Here is a 19635-nt window from a genome sequence, read left to right as displayed (position 1 = left end):
TGCAACCACCAAATTATCATGCAGCTCGTCCAACACCACTCCAGATGACTACAAGCAAGAAACACCAGCAAGTTCATCATCATCAGCAGCATTTGTAGAGCACCTGGTTACACCAATGGTGTGTCCCCGCGCTTAGCAGAATCTCAGAAATGACACGAGATAGGTAGGAAGTAAGTTCACAAGATAGTGATCATTAATCATGTGCTAAACATGACATTCAGCAACGGACTGAATATCAGCACAAGGAGTCGGCGTCTTTTCCTCAACCCTTCCAATTGGTTGTAAGCTCTTTCCAAGAAAGTAACTTTAGGTCCAGTTACTCCAGTAAATGTTAGGGATGGAACCAGACGTTTGCCCAGTAGAGCGGTCAGTTGACCTAAAACCCCTGTTGTTGTACATCAGTCTGCAAAATAATAAGCAAACAGTCTTCCAGAATCATGTGGCTGAGATCTGTGCAGTTTCAGGGACAAAACATTCCATGTCTTGCCTATCTTAGAACAGCACTTTATAATTCAGACCTAAAATAGCAGAAGCAATTGCCCAACAAGTTTGTTAATCACAGACCCCAATGTATTCAAAGGAGAGTTTAATATTAACCCAATATGTCCAACTCTTGCCTTGAAATTCATTGCACTCAGATGAAGCATAGCTGTTCTTTTGAATCATATCTAGATGTCTTGGTAATTCGAGACATAGAAAGGTATATTTAATGGTGAGAACATGGGCACTCTACATAACCGTTACAGCCCACAGGATGCTTGTCTTGTTTTTGAAAGTTTGAAATCAGATTTTGTAAACCAGTGTTGCAAATTTGTTTTAACTGCACATGGACTGAACACAAACTCGATAGGGGGTCATTGATGAAAGGCACAACCAAATCTCCTCATAATCTTCATCTGCAGACCGTTTTCTATGGACATCTCCAGCTGACCCCTGACAACTGCATCTCTCCTTTCTTCAGTCAAACTAGAAACTAAATTGTTTTTTACCACCATCTTGGTGAGTGCATCAAAATTTCCATGATATTTATTGCCTCTACTCAGAATCGTGGCTACTGCCTTCATCTCCTCAATGGCTGTGCACTCTGATGAACCTGGAGTTGGGCACTCTAACTTCTTTTACTATTCATGGTCTCTGACTGGGCCTCTCATAGGCATACATCAGTCACCACCACCAGATAGAGGGAAAAAACTATTAATGAGGTTGAAGAGAAGGAGAAGGATACAGCAACTTCAAAGTAATATTCCATACATCAAGGTAATGAAAGGAGAGGAGACAGTTCATCTAGTGTCTCCAAGCTGGTGTCATAATCCCCTGCTCTGTCACCAAAATGCGTTTGCATTTAACAAAATGGAAAACAAGGACAGATAGCTGGGTATACAGCAATATACTATACCTACAATAGTTTAAAATGCCATTCTTTTATGCCTGTATTTTGTTTTGAGCAAGACTAATTCAGATGGCAAGAATATAAGGTTACTATTTGATTGCTTGTAACAGCAGTCATCTTGTGCAAACAGTGCAGTTCTTCCCACCTTTACTGCATCCCAAGTAAAACTACATTTCTCACTTACCGCCTAATTGTCATGTTCATTCCGCTACCCCATTGCACCTAATATATTCATGTGCTTCCAATGTAAGCGTTACAGAGTGGGATGCTCATAATTTCCGAATACAGGCCTCAATGTATCATGCTCATGAAGCAATTTCTTTTCTTCCTTTAACAATGATCATTGTTGCTTTGTGCTGTAGTGGTGCTGTGTACTAAATGTAATGCTTAGTGATATATTGCATAAGTATAATGTTGTTATTGATACAGTCCATTATAATGCAGCTGTCTATCTCTAGTCTGAGGTCTGCTTCATTTGAAAGTTTTTATCCAGCAGGTACCAGCAGGTGGAGTGTGGGCTGCATGTAGCTTTGAACTCTCTACCCTATGTTCAGAATCTGTTAACGGAAGGCCATATAGTAGGTGAATAAGATATCATTGCAATGCATTTATGGATTATAGGACATATTTTGATGTGCATTACCATTATTTATTATATTCATCAATGCAGCGTGATTAGTTATGATTACTTTTTAGAAGTGACAGAGCATGATTTATTAGGCATGGATTGGGGATTGTAGCAACAAATATGCATCAGTGTTACTTAATACGTTCCTTGTGTTAATTGTAATATTTTATTTTACTTTTGCTTACTGTGTCATTCTTTTTCATTTCTTAGGATCTGAGGGGGAGCGTGGTTCAGATCTGCAAATTCTTGGGAAGAGATCTGGATGACACAGCCATCGATTCAGTAGTGGAAAATTCCTCCTTCAAAGCCATGAAAGAAAACACAATGTCCAATTACAGTCTCTTACCAAGCTCTTTCATGGATCAAACAAAAAGCTCTTTCTATCGCAAAGGTTAGATGGAGATTACAACTCTTATTTTTTATTATATTTACATTGTCTGTGTGAGTGTGTACACACAATTTTGAATACTAAAATCCTCCGCCTTCCGTAAGTTTTATTTGTACTGATGGGGTGCTGATTACAACCCCACCCTATGCAATAACCACTTACCATTCATTTTCAAATTTAGTAACAAGTTTAGTGACAAAGAGTAATTTCTGGTCACCATTCCTTTTGAAAGGTAGACATGAACATTGCCTTTATATAGATATATATATTAGTTGAAGGCTCCGAACGAATATTGTAAGCGCTTGTTTTGTTAGTACAATGCACTAGGCAGAAAAACGAAAATAAAACATACTTGAGATATCCACACCAGACTGTGCCGTTTTCCAGCTGGCCCAGGATTTACTGGAGTTTTGATGTTGAAGGTGGTGTGACGGGAGTTAATAGCCACAGGTTTCAGGGACATTATAGTTAGGCTGACATTCCACTTGTACAAAACCAGACAAATTCATCTGTTATAGTTAGCTGAGCTAACTATAACGTGCGCTCCAGCAATGCACTGCTGATGACGTCATATATTACATCACTCATGACAAGGGCAGTGAAATCACTGATGACATCATCCTATGAGTGTGAGTGTTTCTAAAAAGTTTAAGAATATTATACATATTGACACATACACCACAGTTAATTGAAGAATGAATTGGTGTATGAGTGTCTGAATGGATGAGTGGGTGCATGACTGACTGTATACGTGAGTGATTAAACATGTCTTAGTGAATGACTAATCTGTGTGAATGTCTATTTGTCAGCTGGTGTGTAAGTGGCTGCATGAGTTGGCAAGTAGGTACATGAGTGTCTATATGGGTATTTGATTAGTTGTCTGAGTACCTGTGTCAGTGCCTGTGTGGGTGGGTGACGGTTGTGTGACTCCCTGCAAGGATGTATGAGTGGGTGAATCCCAAGGTGTATGGGTTCATGAGTGCATCTGTGAGAGGCTGTATGGGTGAGTGAGTGTGCAAATGGCTGTTTTGGTGACTGAATGGATGTCTCAGTGGTATATGTGTGAATAACTACATATGTGAATGGAAGTATATGTGCGTGTTGGAGTATATAAGTGACTATATGTGAGAGTGAGTGATTGTGAGAGTTGGTTTATGGATGAGTGTGTGCTTGTGTCAGTGTTTCTAGAAGAGAGTAAGTATGTGTTAGTATCTGTATGAATAAGTTAGATGGTGTGTGTATAACTGTATAGGTGAGTAAATGGCAGTGTGATTTATTCTATGGGTGACCGACTAGGTGTGTGAGTAACTCTATGGGCGAGTGGTGGTGTATGGGTGTATGAGTGCATATATCAGTGGCTGTATTGATGAGTGAATGCATGTATGAGTGACTGTATGCATGAGTGAGTGGATGTGTGTGTAGACATATAAATCAATGAGTGGCTATGTACTAACTGGTATTGGTGTGTGCATGGTTTCAACAATGGTAGTCTGTATTTAAGAGTGGGTGTATGAAAGGTTATATAAGGGTGTGAGGATGGGCATCAGATATTAAGTGGATGATGTCATCAGTGATGTCATTTGAGATGTCATCAGTGATGTCACTGACTATGCCATGAGTGATGTAATGTGTGACGTCATCAGTAGTGCATTGCGGGGGCGCGAGTTATAGTTAGCTCAGCTAACTATAACGGCTGAATTTGTCTGGTTTTGTATCAGTGAAATGTCGGCCTTACTATAATGCCTCTGAGAACTGTGTTTTTTTCACTGAATTGCTAAAGTTTTTTAAATGCTAATTCCTAACTATAATGTCTCTGAAACGTATGTTTTTTCAATAAATTTCTACGTTTTTGTAGATCATTTTATTTATGAAAAGATGATAGTAACTATTTTTTATTTTTCTGTTTTTTAGGTATTTATTATTATGTTTTAAAATAATTATAATCTTTTTTAAAATATATAACACAGCCGATGAAAGATTTATAGTGTTATCTGTTTAAATTAACACTGTTTTATTGTTTGTAATCTTGTATAGTGTGCTATTATATAATAGAATATTCAATTGAAAAGAAAAAATGTTAAATCCATTATACGAATGTCACTTTAAAAACACATTTAGAACAAATTAATATATGATTCTAACATAGAGGTTTATTACTGAGTACGTAAAAACAGTATTAAAGGTGTTATAAAACTGTTTTCAAATGTTTTTAACAAATGTTTGTGAATGCAATGGTATCGCGTCTGGGACGTGGATCTCTGCGTTGGGTGCACGAACCCGTAACACAAATGTAATCCTTAAATATATACTTACACTCAAATAATATATTTTTTAAACAGAGCGGCTTGTAAATCAATGCTATAAATTACTATTAGTATTCTTTCGCAATATTTTTACGTAGTTCCGGATTCCCGTAGGGGACATGACTACGGCGTAGTTTCCAAAAGTAAGAAATATGAATGTTGCTAATTTAAATATCTGTTTTCATTGAAATTCTTTGAAACACAATATCCTGATAGTAATTTACAGTTTTAGATGACATTGCGCACATCCTGCGTCGGATACACGCAGGGTGTGCAACACCTACTCGACTCCATGTGACATCGAAAGAAAGCTTTTCATTGGTTTAACAGCTTTTCATTCTCTTGGTGGGTGGAAACAAGACCACTTACAGTTCTTTCTTTTCGGGTGTGTCTTTTTCGGGTGTGTCTGTTTGAACACTGCCTATTTTGTAGGCTCTGAGAATGTTTTTTTTTTGGTGTTTTTCATTTTTGTAAATTGAAAATAACATCAGAATTTCCTGAGAACCACGAGGAGGAGATGGAGGAGGTGCAGGAGCCAGTGAGAAAGAGGAAAGAGTGTGTGGTATGGGTCCTCTTAACTGAGTCGGAAGGCAAAAAAAAAGTTAACGCAGGAAAGGTGATATGCACTATCTGTTACTAAGATCTGTCAAGAGGCTCAGAGAAGAAGTACTCTTGTGGTACTTCTTCTATGAAGAAACATCTAGAGACCATCCATCCTATTCACCTGGCACGTGAGGTGAAGCGTTGAAGACAGGAGGAAGCAGCCAACAATGATGGACAACAACCATCAACATCTGCAGGGGTTGTTTTGACCACTCCACAACCCCTGATAGTTCCGGAGTTGGTGGATGCTGCCATCCACTGCCGCCACTGCCTTTCAGCGTTGTGCGTGGGAGATATGTCTATTGATGCCATCAAGATGCTCCTCTAAGGTCACAAATGTTATTATTTTTTTTGTTGTTGCTTTGTTTTATATGTTAATCAGAAACAGCACAGTTGGACTCTTTTACTTTTATTTTTTGTTTAATTTTTTTTAAAAACACCCCAAAACCAAATCAGAAAATACAAAAATAAATATAAAATTGTTCTATAAAAAAAGGTTCTAATGGAATCACCAACACTGGTAAAAAAAAAAAGAAAATTGTACGTAATGAAAGTGATTGCTTGTATGAATGTGTGAATGATTAATGTTAGAAGTGTGTATAAGTAGTATCTCAATGAGTGAATAAGTACATGGGTAGTGTTTGAGGGAATGGAGGAGCTCAACAGTAGTGCCTGAGTGATTGCATGAGAGCATCGATAGTCTTTGGGAGATTGCATGAGTGCAGGGGTACTGCGTGGGTGATTGGAGGAGTGCATGGGTACTGCATGAGTAAAAGGATGACTGCAAGAGTAAAGCCTGTGCCATTTGAAGAGTGCATGGGTAGTGTCTGAGGGAATGGATGGGTGCATGGGTAGCGCCTGAGTGAATGGTTGAGTGAAAGGTAGTGGCTGAGTGATTGCCTAACTGCATGGGTAGTACCTAAGTGATTGCATGAGTGGATGGGTAGTGCCTGGGTGATTGCATGAATGCAGGGGTAGTGTGTGAGTGAATGGATGAGCGCATGGGTACTGCCTGAGTAAATGGTTGAATGCAAAAATAGTGCCTAGGTGATTGGATGACTGCGTGCATAGTGCCTGAGTAATTGCATGAGTGCAGGGGTACTGCCCGGGTTATTGCATGAGTGCATAGGTAGTGCCTCAGTGAATGGATGAGTTCATGGTTAGTGGCTAGGTCATTGGATGAGTGCATGGGTAGTGCCTGAGAGAATGGATGAGTGCATGGGTAGTTTCTGAGTCAATGGTTGAATTCAAGAATAGTGCTTGAGTGATTGCTTAGGAGCACAGGTAGTGCCTGGGTAATTGCCTGAGAGCAGAGATAGTGCCTGGGTGATTGGATGAGTGTATGGGTAGTGTCTGAGTGAAAGGTGAGTGCAAGGGTAATGTCTGGGTCATTGTATGAGTGCATGGGTAGTGCCTGAGAGAATCGATGAGTGCATGGTTAGTGCCTGAGTGAATAGTTGAGCGCAAGAGTAGTGCGTGAAGGATTGCATGACTGCAGGGGTACTGCCTGGTAGATTGGATCTGTGCATGGGTAGTGCCTGAGTGAAAGGATAAGTGCAAGGGTAATCCCTGGGTCATTGAATGAGTGCATAGGAACTGCCTGGAAGAATTGATGAGTGTATGGTTAGTGTTCGAGTGAATGGTTGAGTGCAAGAATAGTGCATTTGCATAAGTGTTTGGGTAGTACTTTAGTGAATGGATGAGTCCATGGGCAGTGTGTGAGTGAATGGATTTATACAACCCAAGTGGGTGATTGGATGAGTGTATGGGTACTGCCTGAGTAGAAGGATGGTTGCAAGGGTACTGCCTGGGTAATTGGATGAGTGCATGGGTAGTGCCTGGTTGTGAGCATGAGTGCAGGGTGCAGTGTGTGAGTGAAAGGATTAGTTCATGGGTACTGCCTGAGTAAATGGTTGAATGCAAAGATAGTGCCTGAGTGATTGGATAATTGTGTGGGTAGTGCCTGAGTGATTGCATGAGTGCAGAGGTACTGCCTGAGTGATTGGATGACTCGATGAGTGGTGCCTGTGTGAAAGAATTAATTCAAGGGTAATGACTATCTTCCTATTAGTGCAAGACTTGTGCTTCAGAGATTGGATAAGTACATGGGTAGTGTCTGGGTGAGTGCATAACCGGAGAAGTAGTGCCTGGGTGATTTGATGACTGCATGGTTACTGCCTGAGTGACTAGATGAGTGCATGTGGAGTGCCTAGGTGAATGGATGAGTGCATAGGTAGTGTTTGAGGGAAATGCATGATAGTAACAGTAGTGCCTGAGTGCATGGATAGGGCCTGGATGATTGCATGAGTGCAGGTGTAGTGCCTGGGTGATTGGATGAGTGTATGGGTATTGCCAGAGTGGAACGATGGATGCAATGGTATTGCCTTGGTAATTGGATAAGTGCATGGGCAGTGCCTGGGTAATTGCATGAGTGCAAGGGTAGTGTGTGAGTTAATAGATGAGTGCATGGGTATTTCCTGAGTGAATGGTTCAATGCAAAAATAGAGCCTGGGTGATTGGATAACTGTGTGTGTAGTGCCTGAGTGATTGCATGAGTACAAGGGTACTGCATAGGTGATTGGATGACTCAATGGGTAGTGTCTGTGTGAAAGAAACAATACAAGGGTAATGATAATGTCTTCCTATTAGTGCAAGACTTGTGCTTCAAAGAATGGATAAGTGCATGGGTAGTGTACAGACGGTCGATGGTCAGTGGTGTCTTAATCTTGTCCACTTCGAATCTAGGGTCCTACAGCCAGGTAAGCCCCTTTGTACCCACAGGAGAGGGTTGGACAGATTCAGGGGAGGGTCAAGATATTGGAGAGGTTACTCCCATGTCCTTTGTCCAGTTTCGCACCAGAGCAGGAGCCAACGACTCCCAGGACTGGTTTGAAGTGGACTATTCACAGGGACACAAAATGTGCCCCTCATGCAGACTTTCAGGCACTTTCGAAGTGCCCCCACCCAGTTCCAATACACTAACTCCTGTCTGGGAGGTCGCCACCTCCCTGTGACAGGATGCCTATTGTGCTGCCTTCCACTGCTCAAGCTTGGCTCAGCAGCAGGAGGGCAGAAATGTGTCTCTGGTCAGCAGCAACCATTTTGTTTGGTCCGGGTTGAGAAGGCTGGTGACCCTATGAAGCTCATTTCAGAAGGGTGTAATCATACCGCCCACACCGGTTACCGGTATGGAAGTATGATTCCAAGGTGTTTGATACCCAACACGACATGGTTTGTTGCAGCTGTTTTCGATCTAGCATTTTACGCGAGCATATAATGCACCTCTACCTATATGTCTGGCTGTGTCACCGACAACCCGGGAGAATGGTCTCCGAAGGCTGCAGGGGTGCTCTGCTCATGCAGGGGCACCCTCACACTTAAAACCCAGCACCTGCCTTAATGATTGTCAAGGTCTGCTATTGGGGTGACTTATAGGTTTTAAGTGTAGTGATCTACAGATATAGTAAACCTATATCTAAAGTAAGTGGCGCTTGCACCATCTTACACAGGCTGCATTGGTAGGCCTGTAGTTCCATTTTGCATGGCCTCTCATGGGTGGCATAATACATGCTTCAGCCTATGGGAGGCCTCTGTAGTACCTATGCCCTTGGTACATGTGTACCATATACTAGGGACTGATAAGGATACCCCAGTTTCCAATCTGGAGTGTACCTAAGTACATGACATAACATTCTAGGGAGAAAGCAGATAGACTGGGGTCCTGATTAGCAGGATTTCAGTCAGACTAGTCAAAAACAGTGTAACATCAAGGAAAAGGTGGGGGTAAACATAATAAGCATATCCTACTTTTCTACATAGGTTCATCATGGAGAATAATAGCCACCGCTATAAATGTTCTTCCTAAAATAGATATTTGACTTGCATTAAAAAAAAAAAAAATAGTTTCCAATTTTTTTCCATTTGCTCTACAACGCTGTAGCATTAAAATGAGATATTTTCAGAATCTTTCTATATGTAATGAAGAAAACATCTCTGATCTAAAATGTGAACATCTCATATCCTGTTTTTGTCAATTTGTTAAAAGGTACTGATTTGCAGTCTGGTATTGTCAAGTATATGATTCGCTCTGTTTGAACCGTCTTCATATTTATGATCCAATTTGTATCTAAAAAAGTTTCAATGTGCATTCCTTCATCTTCTAAAACTCCAAGCATAAGCATTGAAAATTATAGTGCATCTTGTTGTTTATTGAGAGTAAATGTCAAAGAACCGGTAGATATATCCAAAAGATATGGAACACCAGAAACAGTATGCAGTTAACTAACTGTTCAAATACATGTTGTAGTAAAGAACAGAATCTTTTATCATGTTTTCTCATGACATCATGATGAAGATCTTGTAGATAAAATACAACGTTCAGAATCACAAAAGCACAACAGTTGATACCTGAATTATTTCCCAACTGGTATCCTACAATCTCATCAACAGTTTCTATTTTTTTTCTTTACACCTTCAAATTTCTCCTGCTATGTTTTCTTTTTTTGAACCTCAATTTCATCTTTGACATGTTACCGTTTTGGACACACTGCACGTTTCTCACTTAAATCAGGAGCATAGAGTCTTCTTCAACAATTATACTCTCTTAAACAATTTGCATCAGCACTAACCTTTTTCTCATCAAAATCTATTAAATACAAATCAGACAATGTTCTTACTCGAGACAATGCAACGTATGCCATTCCCTCTTTGAGCACTATACTTCCAATACTTACAAAAGCACTGTCTATACTTAAACCTTGAGATTTATGAATAGTTACTGCATATGCTAAAGACAGTGGAAACTGTTTTCTCAGAATATACAAATCGTTTCCAAGCAAAAAAGTACAACACCACGCCCAATCTGTCTTACCTCTTTAATCTGATCAAATGGTATAATCAAATATTCTATTCCATGGGGGGCGCTAGAGGGCGCGCGGCCAAGATGGCTGTGCCCGAGTGAAGCTCCCGAGCAACGGAGCCGTTCTCCTCCAATTCTCCTGCCCGGGATGTGCCACGGGGCTGCCGAAGCTGCCTGCTCCTGCCCGTGAGGCCCCGGCGTTCCTGTGGGGCCCGAAGTGAAGGCGGGGGCGGCCTCTGACTGCGTGCCGCACACTTGGGGACCTGCCTGGCGAGCGGTGCGGGGAGCACTGCAGGCGGCGTCCGGCCGCGGGAATGACCCTACACCGCGGCTTGCCACGAGGCGGCTGGGCCGCGCGGCGAGGTGCAGACCGTCAGCGGGAGGACTGGGGACTCGCGAGGGACTCCCCTGCAGCGACGGTACACAGGGTGACTGGCGATCGGCTACGTCGTTACCCTGCCTGTTCCAGCACACCGAGCCTGCAGGAGCCTGCTGCGGTGGACGACGGTGGCGGCCATGACGGCTGGAGGTGATGGGGGTGGACATGGAGCCTGCGGCGCCCGGGAGCCCGGTGAGTGACCTGGTGTGGCAGACCCCCCTCTGGCTGTGAGGCTGTGGACGGGCACCTGGTGAGCGCTTGGCTTCTGCCCCTTGGGGGCGAAGAGGACTGTTGTGGTGGCGGAGGCAACCCTGGCGGGCGTGCTGTGGCCCTACAAACTGCACTGATCGGCCGGGATCAGAGTGAGGTGCCTGGGGAGCTGACCGCTTTTCTGCTGCTGGACGCGTTGGGGTGGCTGTTGCGGACTCGGCGGAGTGCGGCCTGGTGGACCTTGATTATCGGTTGCCCACGGCTCGCGGCGCGCCTCCCCCGCCGGTGGCGCTGCCCTGCGCCCTGACACCCCTGGCGTTGGCCCGACTCGTGACAGTGGGACTGGGCCCCTTTGATATCGGCGTCTGGAGGTGCCTGGAGCCCCGGTCGGCCTCGTGCACCACTGAGCCCTCTGAATGCCATCGGCGCAGCAACTGGCCATGGGGCGGCTTCGGAACAAGCGGGCCGAGGCCAGGATGAGGGCGGAGGGCCCTGACGCGGCGCCGGGGCGCTCTGCTGGGACTGTGGCGCCGCCTGCATCGACTGTGGAAGCCAAAATGGACGCCATGTTGGCAGCGGTCGACCGACTGGGTAATACGCTGGAACAAACTCGAACCTCCCTGGAGTCCCGGATTGACAAAGTCACGGTTGACTTCACCTTGCTCCACGCCGACCATCGCAAGCTGGCGGACACCGTTGCCGGTCACAGTCAGGCGCTTCAGGACGTGCAACCGATAGTGCAATCACTCTGCCACCTTGCAGGACCTGATAGACCGCGTTAACACTCTCGAGAACCGTGCGGAGGATGCGGAGTGCCGCTCTCGGTGCCAGAACATACGAGTTGTGGGCCTGGTGGAGGGCGAGGAAGGGCGACGACCAGAGCAGTTTGTTGAAGGTTGATTGCGGGACATCCTGACCCCAGGAGTGCTCTCCCCACATTTCGTGGTGGAGCAGGCGCACAGAGTACCGATGCGGAGACCTGTCCCTGGAGCACGGCCACGTCCTTTCCTGTTTCGCCTCCTCAACTACCGGGACCGGGACGTGATCCTACGGGAAACAAGGAAATTGGGAACCCTGATGATAGGGGGTGGCACAGTGATGCTGTTCCCGGACTACACTGCGACCGTTCAGAAGCGGAGGAGCAATTACCTGGAGGTGAAACGCCGGCTCCGTGAACTGCACATCCAATACTCGCTGCTGTTCCCCTCGCGCCTCAGGGTGGTCACGAACGATGAGACACGCTTTTTCGACGCCCCGTCTGATGTCTGGGACTGGCTGGAGGAAATGGGCCAACACGGTGGCCCTCGGCCCGCGGACCCGGGGCCCGTGGTGCGTAGGGAGAAAAGGCTGAGACGACGGAGGCAGAGGGACCAACGTGGTGGGGTGGGGCCGAGTCCCCCGGCGGCCCCGAGTCCGGAGAGGATGCGTGTGGAGCGGCTGGAGGCTCTTGAAGCGGTGGCCACTCTGGAGTCCGTGAGCAGCCAGGGGGACGTGGCGGCTCGCATCCACAGTGACACTGAGACTGACCTGTCCTCCTCCCCATCCATCATGATTCCGGAAGACCAGGTGTTGCCAGAGGTGACCCCCCAGACAGCCGACCTTCTGGGGTGAACTCTTGTTTGATTGCACTGTGTCCAATGCAGGTACCCCGAGGTGGTGGGTGGGCTGCTGCGGACTACTCTTGGGGGAGGGGGGCTTTCTGCCTCTGTTGCCTCCTGGATTGTGGTTTTGTGGCTCTGTATGCTTCCATGACTGTGCAGGTTGGGGTGCTGCGGGGGTCACGGGGGCTAGAGGGGCTGTGCGGGTCCCCTTACACACGAGCCGGGGTTGAGGGTCCGTGCATGTTCTGGTCACAGGGGAGCGGGGTGGTGGCGATTTCCACACACACTCCACTGGGGAGTGGTTGAGTGATTGGCAGCCCTATAGGCACACGAGGCTCTGACAGGGGTGACATGGGGCTCTTGCAGGCCAGGACCAACGGTATTGCTCTTTAGCCCCTCACTAACACATCTTTGACCTGGTAGTTCACAGGCGATTGAGCCTTACATGTTTGGACGAATGCCCGTTCTGGGGTTCGCCCTTGCGGTTATGGAGTTCCTTTTGTTAATTTTCTCTTTACTTTTGCCTCTTTGCATTCTGCAGTGTTCTGCAGTTCTCTCACACATCATGTTCTTGCAGCAGACGGTCTGGGTAACAGTGCTCCTGGTCTCCCCTCCTTCCCCCGGCTGGCCCACTTCGGCCTGTGGGCCTAGTGTTGTCCGCACTCTGCACCGATGGCTGACACTGCAATAGTCACATGGAACATTAGAGGCATGCACACACCGGCCCGCCGCTACTCTGTTTTTGCCTACCTGCAGAGGCACAGGATAGGGGTGGCCCTTCTCCAAGAGACACACATGACACGGCCAGAGTTGGACAGGCTGCGCGCTCGGTGGAGGGGGCAGCTTTTTGGGACCACATATTCTGCGCATGCTCGGGGTACGTTGGTTTGGGTACGGGCGGGCACACCCTTCACATGGTCCGAAGTAGTGCTTGACCCTACTGGCCGATACACCTTGGTGCGGGGGAGGCTCAACGGACACTCTGTGCTCCTAGGATCCATCTATGCCCCGAACGTTGAACAGCCGTCGTTCCTTGACCACCTCTCGGTGGCCTTGACCCCGTATGTGGGTCTTCCCTGGTTGCTGGGTGGGGACTTTAACGCAGTGCTGGCCACGAGCCTTGACAGATCCTACCCGCCACTCCATAGCACACAGGCAGTCTCGAATGCGAGGAACCTTACTGATTGGCTGTCGCGGTGGGCCCTTCATGACGTTTGGCGCACCTTACATCCAACTGACCGGCTCTATTCATATTATTCGGCGGTGCATGACCTTCACGTCCGCCTCGACAGGGTGGTGAGCTCTCCGTCACTGAACCCTTTGATAATCCAGGCGGACTACCTGGGCCAGACCCACTCTGACCACAATCCTCTTAGGCTGCGTCTTTGCTGGGACCCGGGGAGACCCCCCATTCCCACATGGCGTTTGCAACCGGCCGCTCTTGAGGACGTGGAGTTTCGGGCTTCGCTCGGCACAGCGGTCGAACAGTTCTTTGACCTCAATGAGGGTACGGCGGGGAGCACGTTGACAGAGTGGGACGCGCACAAATCGACCATGCGGGGACACTGCCTGGGGGCGACGGGGAATATCCGTAAGCAGCTTACGTTACTACTCACCGCTCTGGAAACCCGGCTAATGGCACGCGAACGCCATGGCGAGGGTGGAGGGCGTTACTCGATCAGGCTGGCTCGGCTCAGGGCACGCCATGCTGAGCTGTTGGAGAGGCTGCGTTGCCATAACTATGCTGCCCATTCGGCACGGGTCCACGCCACGTCGGATAGGGCGGGGCGGTTGCTGGCCTGGTTGATCAGGCAGGAATCGGGCTATGCGCCAATAGCCTCCATTCGTGGATCGGACGGGACGCTGGTGCACACGCAGCGGGAGATCCATCAGATACTCACGGCACACTACAAAGACCTGTACACCTCAGTGGGGCGTCGGCAGGCACAGGATCTCGATCTGTTTCTGGGGGCCGCCGGCCTCCCCACGATTCCGGATGCCCACCAGGAAACGTTAGAGGGTCCCCTCACTCTGGAGGAGATAGGGGAAGGGGTGGCCTCACTGGCTTCTGGCAAGGCACCTGGGCCGGATGGTCTCCCGGCAGAATACTACAAGGCCTATCGGGAATCTCTGGTGCCCAGACTGCACGCGTTATATCTCACGGCCCTTGAGGAGGATACCCTGCCCACCTCCATGAGGGAGGCCTACCTGATCTCTTTAGCTAAGCCGGGGCGTGATCCTACTAATCTAGGGTCCTATCGCCCCCTTGCCCTCCTCAACCCCGATTACAAAATCCTGGCCAAGGTCCTAGCGGAGCGGCTGGCCCCCCACTGTGCCTGTACTAGTGCACATGGACCAGAATGGGTTCGTGCCGAAGCGCAGCACTTCGCTTAATCTCCGCCAGTTCTTCCGTGTTGCCACACACGGCTCACAGCATTGGCCGCGGGCGGGCTGTCTAGTGTTAGACCTAGAAAAAGCCTTCGATTGCCTAGAGTGGGGGTATCTGGTGGCGGCATTATCGCACTATGGACTAGGCCTCGGGTTCCTACAAATGGCGGCGCTCCTCTACAAGAATCCCGTGGTCCGGGTGAGAACTGGCCCATACATTTCCGAGGCCATCTCGGTTGGCCGAGGTACCAGGCAGGGGTGCCCCCTCTCGCCCCTCCTTTTTGCGCTTGCCATAGAGCCCTTAGCGGCCACCCTGCGGAGGGTGTTGACGGATGGCATTCCAATGGGCGATACCACCCACCAGGTCTCCTTATACGCGGATGACCTTTTGATCTTCGTACGGGATGTGGCGAACATTTCAGGGGACCTTGAGCGGGTTCTCACGGACTTTGCAGCGCTTTCCGGGTTAAGGGTGAATGCGGCCAAATCGTGCCTTTACCCGTTCTGTGCTGATGCTCTGGATCCCCGGTTTCACCTAGGGGGTGTACCTGTCAGGTGGCAGCCAGACACCTTCCGTTACCTGGGCATCCAGGTGTATAGGCGGCCAGCTGACTTGGTGGAGGGTAACTTGGGCAGGGCGGTAACGGCGGTCAGGGCCCAGATGCGTTTCTGGGGCACCCTCCCTCTTGCGGTCACAGGCCGCATTGCACTGGTCAAAATGGTGGCCCTGCCCAGACTCCTCTACTACTTTGCTAATCTGCCGGCCTACATTCCGGCGTCCTTCTTCGCCACCTTGGAGCGCTCCCTCCGGGATTTTGTATGAGGCAATGCACGCCACAGAGTGGCGCTCTCTAAGTTGTACCTCCCCACGGGTCAGGGGGGACTCGCGATGCCATACTTTGCGCACTATTACCTAGCAGCGCAGCTGCAATGGGTGGCCAGGTGGTTGGCCGACAGGGAGAGAGATGACACGGCGTCCACGGAGCCGCCACTCCCCCTGGCGGATATTATAGCATCGTTCCACCCGACGGCCAGAATGGTCAAGCCGGGCCCCCTTCTTGTGGCAGTGGCCTACAAGTGCTATCGGCGTGCCCTCTACTTGACCCAGTCGCATACCCCATACGCTCCCGCCATGCCAATTGAGGGTTCGCCTAGTGGTCGAGGGATACTGCGCTCGACGGAGCTTGCGGAATGGCACGCGGCAGACATCTGCACGCTAGGGGACCTCTACCGCGATGGTGCGCTTATCCCGTTCGCTCAACTAGCGGAGGAGACGGGGTTACCAGCCGGTCAGTTCCTCCGTCACCGCTCCCTAATCGCGATGCTGACAAACCGGTGGGGTGCTCTTCAGGAGGAGCCGGCACAACACCTCATGATGCAGTACCTCCATGTCATGGGACGGGCCAGTCACATGATTCGTTGGTTCACGGCCTCCCTGCGCACGCAAGTGGCGACGGACCTGTCTCCTTTGCGGGGTAAATGGGAAGCAGATCTGGACCGCCCCATGACCGACACGGAGTGGAGAGATACGCTACGGGGACCCACGGGGGTTCCCAGGAACTTGCGGTTTCGCCAAATTCAGTATTTTATACTGCACAGAGCATATCTCACTCCCGACTCCATCAACCGCTATTTCCACTGTGCGTACGCTGAATGCCCACGCTGCAAGGCTCTGGATGCTGGACTGGTGCACATGTTATGGAGCTGTCCAGCGCTAGACTCATATTGGCGGACGGTGCATGGCGCGTTAAGTACTTGTGCCGGCCCGCTGGCGCGGCGGGAATGGCCGGCCTGTTTGTTACACCTGTTTCATAGAACTCCCCCCACGAAGGTTGCCTGTCGCTTCCTCGACCTGGGTCTGATTGTGGCGAAGCGGTTAATCACTAAGCGCTGGAAGGCGGCTGAGCCCCCCCCGTGCGCAGGTGTGGCGGAGTTCCCTGCTGGTGTGGGCGGGGGCGGAGGGTACAGCTCTCTTGCGGGAAGAAACGTTAGGCCTCAGACGCACACCCATAGCGAATCAGTGGGACGTACACTTACAGGCCCTGATGCAGCTGGATGGGGATGCCCTGGGACTCTGTGGGGCACGTACTGTGGAGACACCCCCTGAGGAGGAGGGGAACGGAGGCGAGACTGGGGGACCTGCTTTGGGGACTGGTGGGGAGGTCCTCGCTGAGCCGGGCAGATGTGCGGACAATGACAATTGCCTTTAATGGAACTGTATGTAACGAGAGGTGGGGGCCGGGTTGGGGGGGGTGGACTGGGGGAGGTATCTTGGGGGTCACGTGGTTGCAGACCGAACCTGCTGCTGCTGTTATGCTGGGCTTCTGTTGTTTAGCCTGTTTCCTTTTGTTGTTCTATGAATCTGTTTAAATGTGGGCGGTGGTCCTGACACCTATCAGCTTAACTTGCTCCACACATGGGGGTGGCGATTGATCCTGTGGTTCACCGCATTCACAATTGGCGGGGACTCCTCCGAGTAACTGACTCATTGCCTGTGAGATGTTCCATTTATGATTTATGCTACGTCTATATTAACGAAATGCCAATAAACAGATTTCATAATCAAATAATCTATTCCATCTCTGTTCTGAAATTTTACAAAATCAACAACTTCTCCCATTGCTCCATTTACTAAACCTTCTTCTACATTCAAATTATGCCGTATAATTACTCGACAGTTTATACACACATGTAAAGTCTTTTCTAAGACTGCAGTTTTAGATAGAGACTTTTCCAAAGAATGCCAATTTAGCCTGTAGTTTCTTTGTGAAAAGAATAGACACTCCCTATTTTATCAATAGTTTAAATTTCCACTATTTGCTGTTTTTCCAATTTCAAAAGTTCTTGATTAAATGTAGAACACTCTTGCAGTGTAGGCATTAGGCAAACTAAAGACTTCTTTTCTCCAAGCTTATTGTACATTATTTCAGCCAATGTGTTTCCAGTTGTAAGCAAGTTCCTTAGTAGCCAACTTTCTAAAGCTTGTTTACCATGTTTTGTCAACACACCAATTCTTATATCTTGAAGAATATTTCTATAATCGTCATCACTTGCTTGTTGCATATTCTTAATAAGTTCTTTATATACAAAATGTAACCAAATGTTTACATTTCCAATACATCCCAAAGGTTTCCTAGTGATAAGTGTTTTAAAAACAGGTTGTCCTTTTACAGGAGCAAGTTGCAGTAGATCTCTGAATACAATGAAATGTTTTCCTCCAAACAGAACATTGTTATCTGTTTTTAAAATCTGTTACATTCTTAAATCTACAAAGGCAAGCATCAAGTTTGAGACCCTTCTCACCTTATCAATGAATAAAAGTTTCATTTTTTTCAGTGCTCTTGAGACTTTTTAACAAGCTACTCCAGATAGCTTCTGATATTCCAATTTATTAGTATGTTGAACAGGTAGCATAAGTAATCAAAGTAAAGTGATCTCTTTAATGTAGCGTGCTCCTAATCCAGTTGGAGCTGTTACAACACAAGATAAATGTGATTCTGTAGTTTTGTGCAGATATCTGGTCAAAACATTAATTAAGAAACTTTTTCCTGTTCCAGCTTGACCACGGATGTACATCGGAATAGATTTAAATGATGAACATTGGCATTCTTTTTTTTCCTGTAGAAAACCATGTTGTGACTGTTCTTACACTTGTAGATATATTTCTTTCTGTTCAATATTTAGTTGTTCTAACTTTTCCAACAGAATAATATTGTGTTGTGTTTGTTGCTTTGCAGTTTCTACCTCATTCATGTCTATTGCTGCTTCATTTTCGATAAATGGTTGTCCCAGTGGATCTTGACTTAGTGGAGCAGAACGTTGACTGTCTTGAGAACTGTCCCTAGTTATTTCAGCTGCAATAGTACTTTCTTGTTCAATCTCTTCATTTGACATTTGTAGATATGTAGGGAATATTGTGCACTGAATGCTATCTTTACATGCATTAAAAGAATCTTCATAGCAGTCTAAATCTCCAAGTAATTCCGTTTCACTACGGCAACGCTTGTATTGTTGCAGAAGTGCTAAATAGAGAAATTCACTCTTATCTGGACTTTCGCAGCTGAGTTTTCTGTGGTTAATATGATTTTGTTAGGCATGTTTTACCAAACATCCACCACATCCAATTGCTCATATTTTTCTTCTTTTATATTTTTCTGTAACATTTCTTTCAAAGCTGTAAAGTTGAAGTATTTCATACAGACATAGGTTTTCCAGATGTGGACTCCTTTTGGGATAGTATGTATCCAACATATTAGTTTTAACAATATCTGTACTTCCTGGTTCATTCTGTGCTAAGTGTTTGATTTCTTGTAATCTTTTCAATACTCTATTTCTAGTGGAGGCAAGACCTAAACTTACCCAAAGGGTTCCTCTTGACTTTGAATATAAACTGGCAGAGCTTAAGCCATCTGATCATTCAAAGGATCCAATCTCTTGATGGGAAAGCATTTTCAAGCTAAAGCTGTACAATTTCTTGCTAAGACTCTTCTCTTGTGAAATTTCTTCCCACATTTATTTCATCACTGTCTTTTCAGATTTTGTTATATATGATGTAACATAGCAAGCAACAGCAATTGAATGATCCGCAACACATTGAATATCCATGTTTGCATTGCACATTTTCAAAATAAATGGTTCATAGTCATTAATATACTTTGAATCTTTGGTTATTTTTAAGTTGTATGTATTCTTTGGAGATTTCCGAGTTATTGTATGCCTTACTGATGACATAAAACTATTCACTCTTCCTTTAGAAATTAATGGGCGTGGGAATCTAAAACGACATTTTGCATAAAATGTCCCTTTAGACTTGTATTTTCATCAACAGTATTTTCCACATTGATTTCTTTGAAACCGTAAATCTTGTTGTCTCAAGCTGTTTTTTAC

General features: G+C 46.9%; 1 protein-coding gene across 3 annotated transcripts in view; it reads left to right on the top strand.

Moving 5' to 3' along the window:
- The window catches only part of LOC146809665 (sulfotransferase 2B1-like), a 641816-nt gene that overhangs the window by 549689 nt on the left and 72492 nt on the right, over positions 1–19635 (top strand). For all 3 annotated transcript variants that reach the window (XM_085616518.1, XM_085616516.1, XM_085616517.1), the window contains exon 6: positions 2229–2409. In XM_085616518.1, the coding sequence (XP_085472644.1) occupies positions 2229–2409 (181 nt within the window). The remainder of the gene's footprint in view (positions 1–2228; positions 2410–19635) is intronic.

Source organism: Triturus cristatus, chromosome 7, assembly GCF_964204655.1.
Source record: "Triturus cristatus chromosome 7, aTriCri1.1, whole genome shotgun sequence".
Lineage (NCBI taxonomy): Eukaryota > Metazoa > Chordata > Amphibia > Caudata > Salamandridae > Triturus > Triturus cristatus.
Note: the sequence above shows the minus strand (reverse complement) of the source record. Positions and strands in the feature narration are given on the sequence as shown.